At 41.0% G+C, this 19,970-nt stretch overlaps 1 protein-coding gene across 1 annotated transcript in view; it reads left to right on the top strand.

The window, feature by feature from the left end:
- meis1b (Meis homeobox 1 b) overlaps positions 1–19,970 on the top strand; it is a 103,140-nt gene that overhangs the window by 65,558 nt on the left and 17,612 nt on the right. Inside the window, exon 9 of the mRNA XM_089011410.1 lies at positions 8,854–8,930. Coding sequence (XP_088867536.1) covers positions 8,854–8,930 — 77 coding nt within the window. The remainder of the gene's footprint in view (positions 1–8,853; positions 8,931–19,970) is intronic.

The following is a 19,970-nucleotide window of genomic DNA, read 5'->3' as shown; positions in this document are numbered from 1 at the left end:
ACTAATTCAGTTCGGCCAGTGCCCTGTAAAAAAGACCAGTGTCACAAAACAATCTTTTTTTTAAATTTGTATTTATTTGTTTATTTGTTTATTTTAAGTAAAGCTCAGTGACTGCTGTAGCATGGAGGATCCCACTGTTGCCCTCCAGGGTGGCACACTTCAACCAATCGGTCCTCCACTTTCGTGGTGATCCGGCCCCCCGAGGCAACAACGGCGTACCTCCAGCTGTGGCTGCCGTTCACCGCTGCCTTTTGGAGTGCCCTCCGCCCCCTTGTTCAAATAGTCAGTAATTACGGGTTTAAAACGGTTTAGTGGTCCAGTAAACTACATAATCACCCCTTGAATTAGCCCCGGCTCATCAGGTGCAGCCCAACGAGCAGCCCGCCAGCGTGCCATAAAGCCGCGGCCAGTGTGGCGAAATGCCCGACCCACCTCCGACAATCCCGAATGGCCACAGATAATTCAATGCACCCTCCTTTGTAGCCTTAAACAATTTTGGTGGTTTGAGCTCTTTTAACGAGTGAAAACCATGACATGCATTTTTGTCAATTTTCCTACCGAGCAAACAAAAATCTCACCCATTGTCTATTTATGTAATAATAGTAATAATAATAAAAATAAGAATTTTATTTTAAGCGCCTTTCAAAGCTCTCAAGAACACTCTACAGTCACAGACAAGCATAGGTACTATAATAAATGAAATACAATCACAATTAGAATACAACAAAATAAAATACAATTATAAATGGGAACAAGAGAAAGAGCTACATAAAAAATGCAATTTTAAATAGGTGGATTTTGAGATGGGACTTAAAGGTGGGAAGAGAATCGATGTTACGAATGTTGGGAGGAAGTGAGTTCCAGAGTTTGGGGGCAGAGCAGCAAATCGTGTGAAATGGGAAGGCAATCCACACAGAGATGGATGCAGGAAGAGGATCTGAGAGGGAATAGAAATTTGAAGAAGGTCAGATAGGTATTGGGGGGGGGGGCGTGGTTATGGATAGCTTTAAATGTATAAAGAAGAATTTTAAAGTTGATTCTATATTTGACCGGGAGCCAGTTGAGCTCTTGGAGGACGGGGATGATGTGGTGAAAGGATGAGGTTCTGGTGATGATCCGGGCTGAAGAATTCTGGACGAGTTGAAGTTTGTGGAGAAGTTTCTGACGGACACCAAGGAGAAGTGATTTGCGTTTGTATGTATGTGCCTTTTCTACGTAGGGAAAGCATGCAAACTTAACACACCCTGCAGTTTATCTCTGTGTATGTGTTTTTTTTCTTAACATATTCAGGGTTGAAAAAGGAACAATCCTAAATACTCCAATTACAGAAAAATCTGCTTGAGTCCGGCAATCAAGTGTTTGTACATTACTTCCGACCATAATGAAGCCTGATTTTGCACGGCTTGAAGTGTGAATTCGACAAATGCTGCCTATGATGATCAATTACCCAAGATGAGCGACGCTTTCCACGCGCCGCTAACTCCGTTTGTTTCCCAAAAGGCTGCAGCTTTGAGGGAATTCCCTAAACCAACAAAAGCTGTTTTTTTGTTTTTTTGTTTTTTTTTTTGTGAGGAAAAACGCTCATTAATGCATGAAAACATCTGTTCAACACTCCTCTCCTGCTCCCCAGTCTCCAGGAGATATGGAGAGACACTCGATGACAAAGTGCCAATTGTTGAATTATTCATGTTACAAGCTCGGAGATGTTTAGGTGTTTTTTGAAGGTTATTATTTTTTGAGTGTCCTTTGTTATGCTGCATTGTAACTGGCGCAAATCAGAGGAAATTAGGTTTGGGGCATGGCCTTTGTTTCTTGTTTTGCTTGCTCTTTGTTTTTCTTCAATTCTGTCTTTTTCTGGCCTTGTTTGTTGGGTCCAGCCTTGCTTCCCTAATGGAATGTCAGCAGATGTCGCCAGACACGTACAATCAATCTTTTATCCGGTACTTGAAAGCAGTAATTGAGTAAAAGTATGAGCAATTAATAAGAAATATGAGTCAGTCACCATCTACAACATGGCAAAAACTCTTAAAGTATCAGATATTTGTGACCAAAAATAGAAATACTTTGTTGCTGAGTCGTTCACTCATCTGTAGTTAGTGTTAGGTATTTATATTTCAGTCAGCTTTCACTTCCACTCATTTTCTGAAATAAACCATGTATTTTGGTTCTAGAAAATAATTTGTGATCCCACTTGGTAGTAGAAGTAAAATTGTTCATAAAAAGCAAGTGGTTAAAAATTTTCAGGTAGCGCCATTTGATAGAAGCATGATGCATAATACGCTTACAAATAGATGGGCAATATTTCTGATACAACATCAATATTGAAAGTAACCTTCATGAATTAATAGAATGCTGTTTTAAATTGAACGTATTGTAAGTAGCTTCGAGACTTAGCGTGTCTACAACTGGTAAAATACTGAAAAGGCTGTCGACCTGTTACCAAGGCGGATATGAAGCTAATGGCTAACCAGAGTAATGAAGCCAGTTTGGAGATATTTCCCAAAGTAAAATGATACATTTTATTTAGGAAAGTTGACATACATAACTCTTTGAACTCTTTCAACAGTAGCCAAAATGGAACTGTATAGTGCCACTTAGCAGTTTTTTTTGTTTTTTTTTTTGACAACGATACTAGTGCAGCGTGTTCTACCGGAAACAAATTCCTTGTGTGTTCTACATACTTGGCAATAAAGATGATTCTGATTCTGATTCTGATACCAAAAACTCTACTGTAGTAGATTTACAAAGTGTTTCGTTTCTCCCATTACAAAACTGTGCGAATAGAAAGGGGACTAAACAGGAAGCAAATGTGGGAAATGCGCACCTCTTATGTTGGAAAGTCTGCACTAGCTCAGAGTTTTGGCATAACAATGTGCTCACCTCCACAAATATTTAAGGCAACTTCATACTAGCCTGACAGCCCTCGGAGTAAACAGTACGTTCCTGAATCTGTGTGTATATGTGTGTGTATCTCACCCTCGGGCCAAAAAAGAAAAAGCCCTCCCCGGATTAGCCATCTGGAAGCGAGCCCGTTGTTCGGCTTGTCGCTCACCTGCCAAGTCAACAAGAGGAATCAACGTCCCGCTTGTGGATTGTTTATAAAAGTCTCTCTGTGGCGTCCATTAGCAGCATGCTAGCAGTTGTCAGCGTAACACCATTTTGATCCTGCTGGGAGAAGGCAGTGTAATAGTGGTCGCGGGACAAGCAAAAAGTAAGAGTCCCATGTGTAGTGTGCTAAAGAAGTTAGCATTAGCTTGTGACTATACAAAGGCAGGGAAAGTATTTGTGTAAGGGAAAAAGACAAAGATGTTTTGTACAAACTGTAATGTGCCACCATCCATAGCCTCCAAAGTACAACAGTAAAATACAGTAAAGTCTCGTTATATCGATATCGGATATATCGATAGTCCCGGTTATATCGATGCTATTTCTATGCACGCACGGAGAAAATTACATGCAAACAGGGTCGGATATATCGATAGTCCCGGTTATATCGATATTTTTTCGGACTCCCTTGAATATCGATATAACGAGACTTTACTGTATTAACAATATGACACGAGAAGGAGTGATGAATATAAAGGAAAGGAAAGCAAGATCGCAGCTTTGACTGTGTACAACAGTTTTCTATAACTGTAACAAGTGGCGACAAATAATTTGATTTATTTGTTTCATTCGTGAGTTCTACGACTTCGCTGCACAAAACCTTCCCAAATGGTAGTCTTAACTAGCCAAAATGTCAGCAATAAACACACACCCCCACAAAAAAAAACATGCTTAATTTACTTTTCCACTTACACATGTCAAGATATGCAAATACATCTTCAAATAAGCATTCTACTTTGAGCAAAAATAATTACTAAGTGAATGTTAATCATTAGCGAGACATGATACGAGCCAGTCTAGCTGTTTACATTTGACAAACTGATAATAATTAGTCTTGTTTCACTGAATTATTCCAAATATCAAAATTAAGCAAAATTCAACTCAAAATACAAAATACAACTCGTATTAGAGGCTTTGGAGAGAAAGTCAGAGAGGCCAGACTGAGATGGTTTGGACATGTCCAGAGGAGAGAGAGTGACTATATCGGGAGAAGGATGCTGAGTCTTGAACTGCCAGGCAGGAGACCGAGAGGAAGACCGAAGAGGAGGTTTATGGATGTGGTCAAAGAGGACATGAAGGTAGCTGGTGTGCGAGAAGAGGATGCACAAAACCGGGATAGATGGAGGACATTGATTCGCTGTGGCGACCCCTGAGGAGAAAAGCCGAAAGGAAAAGAAGAAGAAAATTAAGCAAAATTATGCGAATTTTAGATGCACGTTTTCTAATAAGTTTTAACCTACACTTGTTAGTTGGCAACGGTGGCATCTGGGCAGCATGTGGTAACGGCAATGATTTTCTGATGGGACATCGCCACACCACCAGTTTTTCAGTGCAGCGTCATAGCCTCTATTTTTGGGGTAGGGGTGGATTGGATTGGATTTGCCTTTATTAGTCTCGCAGTGGAGAAATTTACATTGATGACATATCGCATGGTTGCGACAGTGTACAACCCCATCCTCGCACTTTTTAAAAGTGTGCATGTTATGGCAGCATAGAGGCTAGGGTTGCTTAACATTGAAAACATGCACAGCGCTGTTGCCACCCCACTAACAAGGAAGTAGGCAAGACAAGAATGCAGTTCAACACACGAGAAGATGTCATATGTGGTGCATGTACGGCATTTTAAACATCACAGGCAGCTGTGAAGTTGACTGGATTTGGTGAGATCAGCGCTTATGTTTCTTGTCAAAGTCTATTTTCAGTACTCCTCAGGGGAGGGGTTGTTTGTGCTGACACGGCGAGATGAAAACGGTGAAATAATCCTCCTCCTCACTGTAAACCGGAGCATCACCGCAGCAAAAATAAAGTCTTTCAACATGTGACACTTAACTCCCTCTAGGGAGAAATATGTTTTTATTGCAGCATTATTAAAATGCGACACTTTTTTTCTGAACTTGTTAATTGTTCTTTATGAAATTATTTTTTTTGCAGATGAATATGTTATGTCTGTGGGCTCGTATCCTTACTGATACTGGATCACCGAGGAATGTTTCCGCAGTGACTCAAACAGTGGAAAGACAAAATTAAGCCCTCCAATTAAAATGTGACAGTGTTTTTTTGAATTTGTTGTGCTTTTGTTGTTTGCTAGCAGGCCACTTCCACTTGGTTTTAGTTATTGGGATCATACCATTGTGGGTGCTAGAGTTGGGAGAAGTGTCTCCTACATGTCTCAAAACAGTTAAAAGACAAATATAAATACTCTAATGAAGCTAAATTAAATGTTCGGTGAACATTTTTATTTGTGTGCTTTTTTGTCGTACATTCATTGTTAATGTTGCAAAGAGGGATCGGTCCATGGTTTTCATTTGCCATTGTTGCATTGACCAGCTCATTCGGGATCTAAATTAATCTGGTAACATGACAGTAACATACAATATTTTAATAAAAACAAAACACATTCATCAGAAATGCTGATTATTCAATCTATTAGTGTGTACAGATTGCAAAAGATGTGGTTTACTCTGATCAACCAATCAGAGGCTGGAAGAAGGCTGATGTTTTTGTTGGCCAGCTCAACTGGCCTTGTCAGATTGGATTTTAAATCTCATGCTTCAAGAAATAGTCCCAATACCTAATGCATTTCTAAACTAAATTGGCCTGCACTGCTGATTCTGGAGGACCTGGGCAGATTAGATTAACATAGCAACACATCGAGGCCGCTATCTGATTAGACAAAAATATCCTGCATCTAATAGAATACTATTTGGATTCACATTGCCTTTTTTTACAAAAAATATACATGAGCTTTTAATCTGTAAAGGCCTTGGTGGAGGTATGCGCCTTTCCCCGTTGTAGTTTGATTTGGCAAAGGCCCCACTTACTTATATTAACAGGCAAAATAGCACAAGAGTCTGACTGATAAGATGAGGGAAAACATAACCCTCCCTCACATCTCTCCCCTCTGTCCTGGCAGCCACATGCTTGCAGCGAGCAGGCTGCGAGTTCTCATGAAAGCACTTGTATATTTGGAGAAGACGTATCATTAAGATAGAGCAGAGGGAGCGAGGAGGAGGGGAGGATGCGCTGAAACTTTCCATCTGCTGCTTTCAAGAACACGTCCCCCCCCACTTTCGCTCTCTCGGCACGCTGAATCCAAGCCAAAGGCCATTAGGAGATGCAGTATCACACACCATATTAAAACTTCACAGTTGTGACAGATTGGAGTTCATTTGGCCCGCTACAAAAGCATGAGGGGAGGATAAAAACATATTGCTTTTTTTAGTGTACATATGTTATTATTGGAGAAAGTAGTGCTTTTTAAAGTTTTTACACTTTTGACTTGGTTATTCTTTCATTCTGTTTGCTAACATACAATGTTAATGGTGAACTTTCCCCAAACCTCTTAGTTTATCTTTACCAGTTTATCTGTCTATCAACTGGTTTGGTTGAATGTTTTTCAAGAGTTTTTGCAAATGGGTGTCCGGGTGTATGTGAAAGCCGCAGGAAGTGTCTCCGTATGCGCAGTGTAGCCACGCAAACAAGCTGCATTTGTTCTGCACTGTAGATTTTTGCATAGACCCTTCCCCTTTCCCATCCATCAATGCTTCCCATAACATATAACGAGTGAGACTGCATTGGCCACATTTGACTTTTGTTTTTCCGACGGGGTGACATATCATCATACGCTCACATGACGAGCTCCAACATGCTAGCTACCATCATTTGTACCTATGGACTTGGAGAAGAAGCCCAAAAAAAAAAAGCCCGATGTGGGTTTTCTCCGGGGGCTTGGGTTTACCTTCCGTGACCCTTGTGAGGTTAAAGCAAATCAGACAATGGATAGATGGATGGCACACTATCTAGAATTACTGTCACTCTTACTGTAACATGCTTGTTTGACGACACACATAAACACACACACACACACACACACACACACACACACACACACACACACACACACACACACACACACACATATGCACAACACGCAGGGTGGACAGCAGTTTGGCCTGAGGGAACCATGTAATTATAACTTACTGCATGGAATTAGTCTTTGTGTATTCCCCCTCTTTCCTCCTCCTCCTTCCCCACAGCCCATCACATGGACAAGGGGAATGCTGCAAGGGGGGGTGTGATGAGCAAGGCTTCCCTCTGCTGTCTGCCGCCCTTCAAACAAAACAGTCATCTTCATTGTGTGGCATGGAAGCCTTAATGGACAACCGACATCACATTTTTGTTTTCCTAACTGACATTAGAAAAACGTTTTATAGCATCTAAAATACCCAAAACACGCAGTAAGATATTTTTATTCAAATGCAAAACACCAATAAAAATGACTTAGTGTCCAAAATTTGCAAAAAATTGAGCTGCGAATTGGGCATTTTCAGAAAGTCCCGCCCCCAGTTCGTGACATCACGCCAAGACGTCTTGCATTGCTGGAGAATCAAAACAATGGCTTCAGATTCGGAGAATATGCTTTCTTGTTACACATCCAGTTATGAATATGATTCAAATAGTTCTGAAGAGGAAAGCATACATGTTTGCAATCGATTAAAGAATTTATTCTGTGCCATTTTGAGGCAACATTGGGGGGAAATGTATCACCAACAAAGAGGAAGAAAATGGCGACGAACTTCCAGTGAGGAATTAATCAGCCCGTTTCCACAGGCTGATAAATTCCTTATATGGAGCTTGGTCGCCTTCTTCTGGCTCTTTTTGGTGCAACACACCATTTTCAGACCAAACAAGCACAGCAAAATGCATTGACGTGGATGGAAGGACTGCTACAATGTGTCCTTTTTTTTCGGTCAGGGGCGTTCCTTCAGTGACGTCACGTACGGACTCGTCACCAACTGAAAAACAAGACTTCTGGAATATTCAGAGCGAGTCTTAAAACGTAAAATATAGCTATATGCAGTGGAATCTTTGTAAAATACGCTCAGTAGAAGTCATTTGAAGCCATTTCACAAATTATGGACACAACTTGTCCGGAGACGTCGGTTCTCCTTTAAAAAATAGAAATAAACATGCTGGCGCCACACCAATATTACACATTTGTTTGTTGTGCTCAGCATGTGTCAGCATGTGTCAGCTTACTTTCCATGTCATATTTGAATGTGTATTGAAAGGATGCTGATTTCTGAAAAAAATACAATAAGACTGACGATTGTGTCATTCATACAGTCATAAATTTAGGCCGCTTAAATCTTCCCGCTGTTGTTGTTGTTTTCTTCTTTTTCTCCTGATGTGAGTTCATTGAGTCGAAATAAGATGGTGATTTCACATACTTAATCCTATCACAAATTTATGCAAGCTCCTTCACTTTATGGCTTTTATGGCTGGTGTGGTCTCCGTTCAATCACTCTCAAAGTCAAACCCGACATTTGGGCGTGAATATTGTATGAATTAGATTCAGTTAATAATTCATCTGAACCTTAGGGTAAAATGATTATACAACATACATGTTCAATGATTTTTTTTCTTCTAAAAACAAGTTTGAGCTCACGATGGATTTTTTTCAATCAAGAGTGATACATATACTGTACAGGCTCCAATATATGCATCCAGTGATGTCAATCTTTTAATGGGTGTCAGTCGGAAAGTTCTAGAATGTCTTTGAACTTGATAATCCATAGTTGCATCACGCAATTTTCATAACCATTGGAGACCCCTCAGATTTTTGCTTTTAAAAAAAACAATCATGATGCCACACGAGAGGCAACGTTTACCTGATCCGATCCAAACAAAATTGACACCTCCCTTGACAGGAAGTGATCAACCTCAACCTATGTCTTTTTGCCGCAGCATCCATACCCGTCAGAGGAACAGAAGAAGCAGCTGGCACAAGACACGGGCCTCACCATCCTACAAGTCAACAACTGGTAAGAGAAGCTCAGCATCATGTATGTACGCTCCCATCCTTCCCTCAGGCCATGCCGGCTGCCGGTGATCAGAATTAATACCGCCACTCCAACATCAGCACCCCCTACCGCTCCCGCCCACTCCCCCAATCCTCCACCCGTTCCCAAAACACAGTGGCAATACGCTTACGGAATCACGCTGGTGTAGATCAATCCAGACAGATATGGCCCGAAGTCATTTTCCGAAAAGCAGCGTTAATTAAGAGTCAAGCAAGCATTGGAAAGCATTAAAAACAAAATAATTAGGCACGCAGAAGGTTTGTGGCACAGCACGGAACAGGCGATTTTGAACATGTCCGCGTTTTTGCATTGTGAATGGTATACATTGAAATGCTTTTCTTTTTTTCACCCACACACTTAATTTCTGTCCCAGAAGAGAGCAAAAACAAATAAATGAATGATTAAATTGGCAATGGATGGTTATCTGGTTAGCTTAGCTTCATCTTTTCAATTAACTTAACTGGAACTAGCTAGCATAAGGGCCTTATGACCAATTTCAATTCCCAGACAGTTTTTAATTCAATGTTTTTGTGTGTTTTCAATACAAAATATTCCGTGAATATATTTTTGTGCAAAAATGTGTCCACTCCAGTGCCAGGGTTTTTGTCATTGTCACTTGAATTCTAGGATCCACAGAATATTGAGTGTTAGGACTACATAAACATTTAGTTCAGCGTAAGAAACCTTTCTCTCTTCTCTCTTCTTTCATCAGAAAAATAGAGTTATTTCCTAAATTATATGGGTCTGGACTTACATGTGCTTGAAATGAGGGCGGCTGTCCAACATACAATGTGATACATACATATTGGTTTATATAGCGCTTTAACAATAGCAGAAGCTGGAACAAAGCATGAACATAGAAAAAAGGGAAATGCTGCCCCCTTGTAGAAGGGAAAAACATTGCCAGAGATCTGGCCAGTGCTTTATCGGCAAACAAGCAAGAAAAAAATTAAACCTGAACACATTTGGGAATGGCAGTAAATGAGTTAATGATGTTTCTTGGAAGCATCAGGAATTCTTGATATTCTTCATTAAGATTGTTCCCCAGCTGTTTCACTTTGCTTGTAGTGACATTTTTTGGTATTATGCAAAACATAGCTTTTAACTTGAGCTCTGTTTGGGAAACATCCGAGTGACATTGTTCTGTCTTTGTGACAAGCTTCTCTTCGGCTGGGTTTACACTTTGGCAAATCTGAGCCGTTTTTATATATTTGTCTATGAACATGTCCATCCAAATGTTTCAAATTTGAGTCCATCCGAATCCTTGCATCTGTAAGCCCTATTACACCTCTAAAGTATTGGCCGTTGATGGGATTTCTTTGAAGATTGGCAATTTGTCTGCTTAAAAATTCACCATATTATTTATTAAGATTCTCCACTAGCTTGTTAGCTTAGCTCGAAGGAGCCTCTTTTTTTAAATTGGGTGCAGAGTTTGACTCAAAATGAGGCTTTTAACCTGAGGTAGCATCGGGAGGGAAAGGTAGAAAGAGGGTCATCTTTTCCTGGTCTTATCAGAGAGATGCCTATCACCACACGCTCACCATTATTTGCCGCAGCTAATTAAAGGTTCTCGCGCGGTCCCGGCTACACGTGGCCCGCATTTGATCTGCAGGGGAAGAAAAATGAATGCTGAAAAGCGAGGGAGAGCCAAATTGAGACGAAAAGGGGGAAAGAGGAGAAGATAAGCAGGGAGGAGAGGAGATTAATCCCGCTAATGATGTTAACATGATGCCCGCCTTTGTTCAACGGGAAGAGCTCCAGAGACAGGCGGCAGATTAGCATGCCAGGCAGTCTATGGAGAATTCACACACACACACACACACACACACACACACACACACACACACACACACACACACACACACACACACACACACACACACAAAGGGGTGGAATAAGTACCGCAGGGAGGCCCATGTGGTGGTTATCACATCAGGTGACCTAGCTGAAATCCATGAGGGGATCAATTCTTTGAGCACAGATAAAAGCTGGTCTGTTTGTTGCCCGAATCGCCTTTTGAAGGCCTCTACAGGCTTGAAAAACCCTCACCTATTTCGGAAGGTGCGCGCATCCAGGTGAACACGAACCGCTCCAAAATTCATCCAGTTGCACCCCCGCAAAAAGTGCTGCTAATTTTATGTGATATGAAGTTTTGTTTGTCATAAGTGGACACAGAAAAAGTCTCAAGGACCGATTGCAAAGGAAAATATGTACTTTTTTAGACTGTTTTTTAACAGTATTATGTCAAGGGACCAAGACACCCAACCAAAAAGTGTGTATCTGTGTGTGTACGTGTGTCCACGAACTGTGTACATCATGGGTGGGTAATCTCTGCTCAAATACATGTGAGAGGGAAACCGGGGTTGTTTAATCTAGAGGGTATTAGCTGTTAAAGTCAACATGCCTGTATCTTGCTGCCCCCTCATATTGTGCAAATATGTCTGTCTGTGTGAAAGTTGTTGTTGTGTTCCAATGCGCTGTCACGGTGAAGCATACAAGAGTGAGCAAGGTTAGCTGAGGAGGGAGGGAGAGAGAGAGAAAGACAGAGAGAGAGAGAGAGAGAGAGAGAGAGAGAGAGAGAGAGAGAGAGAGAGGGACAGAGAGCATTGCCATTGTGCTGGCATCATGTTGTGGTATCGTGCTGTCCTGGAAGCTCAGTTTCCATTGGATGTCGCCATAGCAACCCCACGGTGATATTACCTCCTGACCCCTCTGATTTGGTGGAGTCAATTGGCCTGGCTGCCACTCATTTACACACACACACACACACACACACACACACACACACACACACACACACACACACACACACACACACACACACACACACACACACACAAATGCACACTGAGGGGAATGTAAAAGAGCCGCTCAGACATTTTTTTCCCTCGATGATGATGACTGATGGAAAATGTGTACTTTGTTTATGTGTACTTTGTTTAAATGTTTATTTACTTATTTGTTCGTTTTTTTGCTTCCATTTAACTCTGTTGTGCTGCTCCTGATGGTGTGCACACCTTGACTACCTGGAGGCGGTACAATGCAGACGTACTGATGTGATGATATCCAATTTTCGACTCTTCATTCAACCGCAGTAATATTCGTTGCTCTTTGCAGAGGATAAAGAAACTGCCCGTGAGTGTCATTTGTTTATAGGATATGAAATCGTCGATAATCTTAATTATATCCGCGATATGCTATTGAACTCATTTCACCTCTAACAATGACACATCCTAACAATGACCATGTCCCTCGCTTGCACTCTGGCACCGCATGGATGTGTTAACACACGTCGCTGTGTATTATTGATGAGCCGGCAGCAGTAGTGGAGCTCGGCAGATTAAATAAAAAATGCTAAAGGCCGGCGTGGGGTGCAGATCGCTCATGAATTATTGGCGCCATGACGCCACACCAGGGAAGTTCTCCGTTTGAACGGAGAGGGGGGGGGGGCATTTTACACCACCAACATGTCCTGAAGGGGACCTATGCAGTCATGTGAGCAGTCGGTGCCAAGTTGTCAGTTAGCCTTTAGCTTCTCAGCTGACTGCAATTTCAAAGTATTTTGAGGGATTATTTAACGAAAACCGCTCTCGAGGAAGTAATAGAAATTGAAACACTGCATATAACTAAGAAAGGCACTGTGAGCGACGCTGAACCACCACATGACTCAAGTTGAACACCAGTGGCTTTTTTTTCATGGCGTTCACCATTCACTCCATGGACTATCGTCCGTTCTCACGATCATGGCACACACTCTTTACGAAGTATTATGTTAAATAGTCAAAGTCAGCTTTATTGTCCAATATGGGAATATGCATGTCTGTTTATACCACGGTTATACATATTCTGTTCAAGTGTGAGGTGCTGATAGACTTGTTGGCCTTACCGTTCTTCTTAATCAATGACACAAGGCAAGATTAGCACCCCCCTGCACTTCTAGTCTTTGTCTTCTACTCAAAAGCTGTGCTGGTCATAAATTCAAAGTAATAGATAGCTGTCACATACTCAAATATATATGTCCAAGTCAGTCAGTCTAGTCTGCTGAAATTATATGAAGAACTTTTACTGTATTTAGTTTTTTTATGTTATGTTTTCAGGAAAAATAAATAAATAAATAAATAAATACATACATAAATAAATAGATAAATAAATAAATGAATACAATTTTTTACATACATAGTAACATTCTCTTCGCGCACACATGCTAATATTTCCCGAGTCCATTCGGGAATTGTGTGCTGTCATTGTGGTCGTGACCTCATGGCGTGTCATTCATTTGCTGTCATTTGGTACCTGGAGCGGGAACGCGCTCACACACCAGGAAAGGGATGCTTGTATTGTAACACGCGCGCAAGCAAGCAGAGGAGATTTTCCCTAAGTCGCGCTTACATGCTCTGCTTATGTAAAAATCAATTCAAGGGTCATCAGGTTTCTCCTTCCTGCGCACAATTTAATCACGGGCCTTTAAAAGGCGACGTTTGAGCTATTGTTGGGTCAATAAGGCCGCTTTTAGCAACATCTTAAAAGCCGGGATAAAGCGAGCGCAGGCTACTTAAGGCGGGAGGGGCCCATCGAGGCGTTTCTGGAAGGACCAACAACGCAGAGAATCACATTCTTTGAACTTCTTGTGTAGGCGATAGCATCAAGACACAATGCGCGCATTTGTTTGTCCACGTCTACTTGGGGTGAAATTGGTGGGCCATTGTAAAAACAAAAATAACATATGTTTTCAAAGTGGATTCGGGAAAACAAATCTTGGTGCAGGTCTGAGAATTGTTTTGCATAGATTTCCTTTCATATATATACAGTAAAGTCTCGTTATATCGATACGCAAGGGAATCCGAAAAAATATCGATATAACCGGGACTATCGATATATCCGATCCTGTGGGGGGGTGCGTAAATGCGGCATCTTTGTTATGGCATGTAATTTCATCATTGGGTTCATGGATTGCGTATCTAACATGTTTTTTGTACAGTAGTGAAGTGAAAAATAAAGTTGTGCATAAAATAAAAACGTCTTTACACTTTTTAATGACTATTTCCTTTCAAAAATGCAACCAACCAATGCTAAATCGTCAAGTTCTATTCACACGAAGCCACGAACGCCAGCATGTACAATCATATGAAAAACAGTGATTGTTGCAAACAATAAAGATATCTGGATGCAACACAATTAAATACTGTACATGGATGAAAAACCAAAACTGCAACGTTTACATAACTTACGTGACGTTCGAGAGTGGCTGAATAGAATCCCGGCGCGCAGCTGTGACGTTACAACAGCTTTTTGACTGACTCAAGAAACACAAAAAGTGATGTTGGTTGCCCTTTAATGCACAGTATGGAATGTACAGTCATTTTCAAAATCATGACGCTTCAGCAGACAAAACAACAAACATTGTTGCAAAAAACGCTTGCATTCATGTAACAGTACATGTACATAACACTGCAATTAGTATGTATGTAAGCTATTTAAAAAAGTCATCAATCTTCTTCTGCTTCCCATTTTTATATTTTAATATGAACACTTCCATCTTGTTTCAGAATCAGAATCAGAATACCTTTATTCGTCCCGCAATGGGGAAATTTGCAACATATTTAGTTATAACGTTTCTAAAAAACGGATGCATTTTCTACGGATTCAAAGAAAGATCGCGTGTCCGCAACCCCTTGCAACGCTTTTGTCGAAGTTGCAAAAGGTGTGCATTCAGTCGCTTCTTCTTCATCGTCATCAGCATCATCATCATCACGGGAATCTACTGTGGCATACTTGGCTTTGACCTCCGCTGCGATATCCGCATCTGATGAGCTTGGGAATGTCGCAATGTCTTTGTCGACTGCGACATACGATGCAATGTCGGCGACTTTTAGCTTTTCAGCCAACACTGCAAGAGGAATGTTGTCGTCATCCTCTTCGTTAGCTGCAGATGTTTCCTCACTGCACCCTGGATTTTCAAATTTGCAGTGACGGAAGCAGTTCTTGATGGTGTTTTCGGACACCGTGCTCCACGCTTTGGAAATTGCTCTGATGGCATCCAAAACAGTCCATTGTTGAAGACACACGAGCAGCCGTCTGATACACACGAGCTGCCGTCTGAAAATGGCGTCTGCTCGGGAGAGCTGCTCACGTAACAAGACACGTGACCAAGTTGACCAATGGCGCGACGGATATATCGATGTAAACAACAAAAATGGCCGGCGGGGGATGAAAAGGAGCACCGTAATAACCGGATTATCGTAACAACCGGGTATCGTACTAAACGGTACTAATTATACATAAAAAGACTAGAAATGTGCAAGGGAAATGAAAATAATATCGTAATAAGCGGTACTATCGTTATAACCGATATCGATATAACGAGACTTTACTGTATATATATATATATATATATATATATATATATATATATATATATATATATATATATATATATATATATATATATATATATATATCAGGGGAATATAATTATATACAGTAAAGTCTCGTTATATCGATATTCAAGGGAGTCCGAAAAAATATCTATATAACCGGGACTATCGATATATCCGACCCTGTTTGCATGTAATTTTCTCCGTGCGTGCATAGAAATAGTATTGATATAACCGGGACTATCGATATATCCGATATCGATATAACGAGACTTTACTGTATTTATTCTCAATATGAAGACACTGGTCATGTTAATATTTCCTCACGGTTAGGAAAGATCTATGCTTGTGATTTATCATTTTTCACTCCCGAGCGCAACTACAAAATCATGACATCCCATCATCAGTGAGTTTTATTTAGAACTTACTCTTAGAACTTGGGGACCGTTTGGTGCCCGAGCACTATCTTAATGACCTCTAATATATTGAATTTATTGACTGTATCTATTTATATTATCAACAGTGTCAATCTGTTTTTTGTTAGTTTTTCTAGACAGTTTTGGGTCACTTTGTTTTCAGTTATCTACTAAAGTCATCTGAGCGTGCCTTTTTTTTTTACTTTCCAAAAAATGGGAGCCAACACATTTGCCCTTCAGTGTCGTTGTCTTCCTAGAAAGGGTTGTTGATGGTAAATGACTTGCAGAAGATGGACATTATAAAAGAGTAGTGGAGCTGGTTTTATAGTTCTCCAACATTAGGCATGACATCCGGCTTATCAGGATTTGACATCAAGTCCCGGGGAATCCCTCGGTCTGGTTGATGCTATCAGCCCGACGCAAACAATGATTACGGCAAACCGCGGAGAGGTAGCTTTTGTCGAGAGCATTGTGAGGATGAACTGGTTCGGTGAGTTTGGTCATCAGGCTCACTTTTGCTTGTGTGTGTGGGTTAAGGTGGAGTGGGTCATTCCATGATTTGACAAGAACCCACAGTCTCATATTTCACGCATGGGGGGACAAAACTCTTCAGACTACATCCACAAAATAAAAGTGGGATTGCAGAAGTGGTGCCACACAAGAGTAGAACTTAATCACAACTAATTTTTTCAGGGGTTGTTTGGAGGGTCACATTAAAATAGAAACAACTGACCGCACATACAGTCTAATCTTTGATTTGTGAGGACTAATCAATGCGAAATACGTTTGATTGTCAGGGGTGGTCCTCACAAACAAGGGAAGACAAGAACACACAGAATTGTGTTTTGCCTATGCATCGACTCAAAAGAACGGATAGGAACAAAGATAGAAAGTCAAGAACACTCGAGCACAAGTCGACTGTTGAGTCAAGTGTGTTGTTCCAAAGGAAGTTCTGTCATCTCAATTGAGTGCTACAATTTTTTTTAGTCATGTCATGACACTTAGGTTCACTGTCATGAATCAGTGTAGTGTAGTGTGTGTGTATGTGTGAATTCCTCTCCTCACTGCTCACAAATCATCCACATCTTCATGACGCTCTATGAATGTATGTGCTACTTAGCGGAGGGATGTTTCCACATTAATCTGAGGAATTATGATCAATTTCACTGTCGAGGATCGTCATGGTTGTCATGGACGAGGTAGAGGGTGTTACTTGCAAACTGCAAACCGATAAACACACGCGCACACACACGCACACACACACACACACGCACACGCGCACACACACACACACACACACACTCACACTCTGTCATAAAAGGGCACACACATTTAACAGGCAGAGTTGTTGCAGAGGTGAGATGGGGGTCACCTGGCTGGGCCCATGCCAGGCTGTTATTAGTCAGGAGGCCTCACTGGCTGTGTTTAGACATGTGAGCAGGATCTCACACACACACACACACACGCACACACACACACACACACACACACACACACACACACACACACACACACACACACACACACACACACACACACACACACACACAGTTGGATCCAGCTCCTGCTAACAGGAGGCCGGGATTACGTGCATGTGATGCGAGGAAACATAAGAAAAGTGTGAAATTTAAAAGGGGCTTTAAAGTTAGAGCTGCTGTGGGGGTCACCTAATCTCCCACTCTCTCGCCCACCCTCTCTCTGGTGAAATACACATTCCATGCACGAATGCACTTCCATGCATCAGTCCGGCGTCCATTGCAACTGCAGTGAAACAACAGCTAAACTGGTTTTACAGAGCAAGGAGACATGTAGGGCAACCACACACACACACACACACACACACACACACACACACACACACACACACACACACACACACACACACACACACACACACACACACACACACACACACACACACACAGTATCCATGGCAACCAACTGCTTGAAAAGTAAACATGACTCTTACAGTTCAAGATTATTTGTTGAAAGAAATTTTCACCCCCTAAAAAATACAGCATTTTGGAGATAATTGAAATAATCCGTTCCAGGGTCAAACTGGCGTCGTCCCTGTTCCTGGAGCTTGTCCCAGCATGGCGATTACTGTTGCTTTTTCCCTCACAATTTCTGAAAATTTATTCTAATTAGTTATTTCATTTTACTTTTAACTGACAAAATCTATTCTTGTATTCCTCAAATTCATTTATTGGCATGATTCATGTGTTTGTCCTTTATTTTTATTTTTGAAATTCAGATAATGTGAATGGGATGGCAATTAAAATAAAAAATAAAAAAACATGAGATCCGCCCCATTTCGAAAATTCTGGAAAGCTGGACGGATGAATGCCACTCCCCCACAAATGTCAGCACACACACACACACACACACATACACACGCATACACACACAAACACACATATGTGCGCGCACACACACAAACACACGCACACTCACACACACAAGCATACACGGCGCCTGATTACAGTTAGGCAAGAACCAAGCTTCGATCGCCAAGGCAACCCCAATAACAAATTCACAACATGATCTCATTGATGTACTGTACATACAGACATCATGAGCATGTCTGTCGTAACTTTTTGGGGGCATTTTGTCCGCATTTCACACATGCATCCCTTCAGGAGTTGTGTATGAGTCAAATGAAGCATAAAGCAGGTGGGAAGCCTTGGGTGATGTCTCATGATATGATCCCCCCCCCCCCCCCCCCCAAACCCAAAAAAGATTTGGGAACCACCAGAGGTGCTGCAGCCCAATGTTTAAAAGTACAGAATAAGCACGTTGAGATGAACTGATGCTGGTTTGTTTTCAACGTGTGTGCCAGCCAGTTTGAGAAACTATGTTGCTGCTAGTAATAGAGAGACATTATAGACGTGACTCACCTCATTTGAAAATTGCCTCGGTTATGATGTTAATTAAACTACCACAAAAGGCATGATCAATGTTTATTTTGTTTTTGACCGCATGCGTGTGTGTGAGCATATCATGTTGTGATGGTTGTGCCTTTATCATATTCTTTTGTACCATTGTGCCACAGTGACTTGTTACAATTGGTATGAAGACAACTTCACCAGTATGTACAATAGTATCGTGATACTATTGATATTATAAAAGGACTGTGATGCTTTCACTGTCAGTCAGTCAGAAAGCCTTTACAGAAAGCCTGATGTACAACTACACAAAAAAGTTTCATAAAAACAGCTGTACATAGTGCAAGTAACAAAAGCATATTTGATATATGTTACTGTATTGAGTCGACATAAGGTGGCTGTGACTATGTATCATTCATGATGCTGTTTTATCCCTGGCTATTCTTTCGTTATTGGTGCAATGTGTTTTATTGGTATTTGTGATGAGTAGTATATCTCAGTTTCAAAAGTATTTTTATTCTACTCAATCACTGTCTTCAGTCAAGTTCCATTTTGCTGTCTATCATAGGCAAATTATCACGGTACTGTTGGTGCAATGTTATCCATTTTTGAATATATTGTGAGGCTACGGGTTTCTCAAAGTTAACATTTTGGTAGAAAACATCATTATACTACTAGTATTACGATATTGTGATTGTATCAAGATCTTATCTTATTTTATCTGTATCGACAAATTACAGTGTTTCTGTCGGTTGTCGGCAGAGTATTTTGTGATAACACAAAAATGTTGTGATAGCATGAAATTATCTGCGTAATTGGTAAAGTATCGCGATACTATCTCAAACATGAACAATGTATAGCGATACTATTAGCACCAGATGTGTTGTGAATCGTTAACAAAGTTTCACAAAACAACAAAAGCATTGTAAGAATGATTATACATATTAACCCTGTGGTTATAATAATATTGATAGCCAAAAAGTGCACGGCTGTCAAGTATCTTGGTCAAAATATCGGGATATTTTCAAGTATCGCGGTATTGTACACCCTTGCGTCTGTTTGTTGAGTTCAGCTTATGCAAATGAAACAATGTCTCACACGTATGTATTTCAGCATGGTGCTACTAAATCCCAAGTGCTATTAGGGTAATAAATTAGCTCTTTTTTCCTCTGTAAAAGTTTCACCATTTTACAGTTACTTTGCATGTACAGTATGTGCATGTGTGCGTGCATATATATGTGTTGTGAGCAGGAAGCACATGTGGGCGAGGCGTTAATTGTGGTTTGAGGAGCAAACAATGGATGTCATCCACGCACTGAAACGCCG

This window comes from Hippocampus bargibanti, linkage group LG13 (genome assembly GCF_051943395.1).
Source record: "Hippocampus bargibanti isolate YZ-2025 linkage group LG13, ASM5194339v1, whole genome shotgun sequence".
In the NCBI taxonomy this organism is placed as follows: Eukaryota; Metazoa; Chordata; class Actinopteri; order Syngnathiformes; family Syngnathidae; genus Hippocampus; species Hippocampus bargibanti.
The sequence above is the reverse complement of the archived record's forward strand: the minus strand, read 5'-3'. Positions and strand labels throughout refer to the sequence as shown.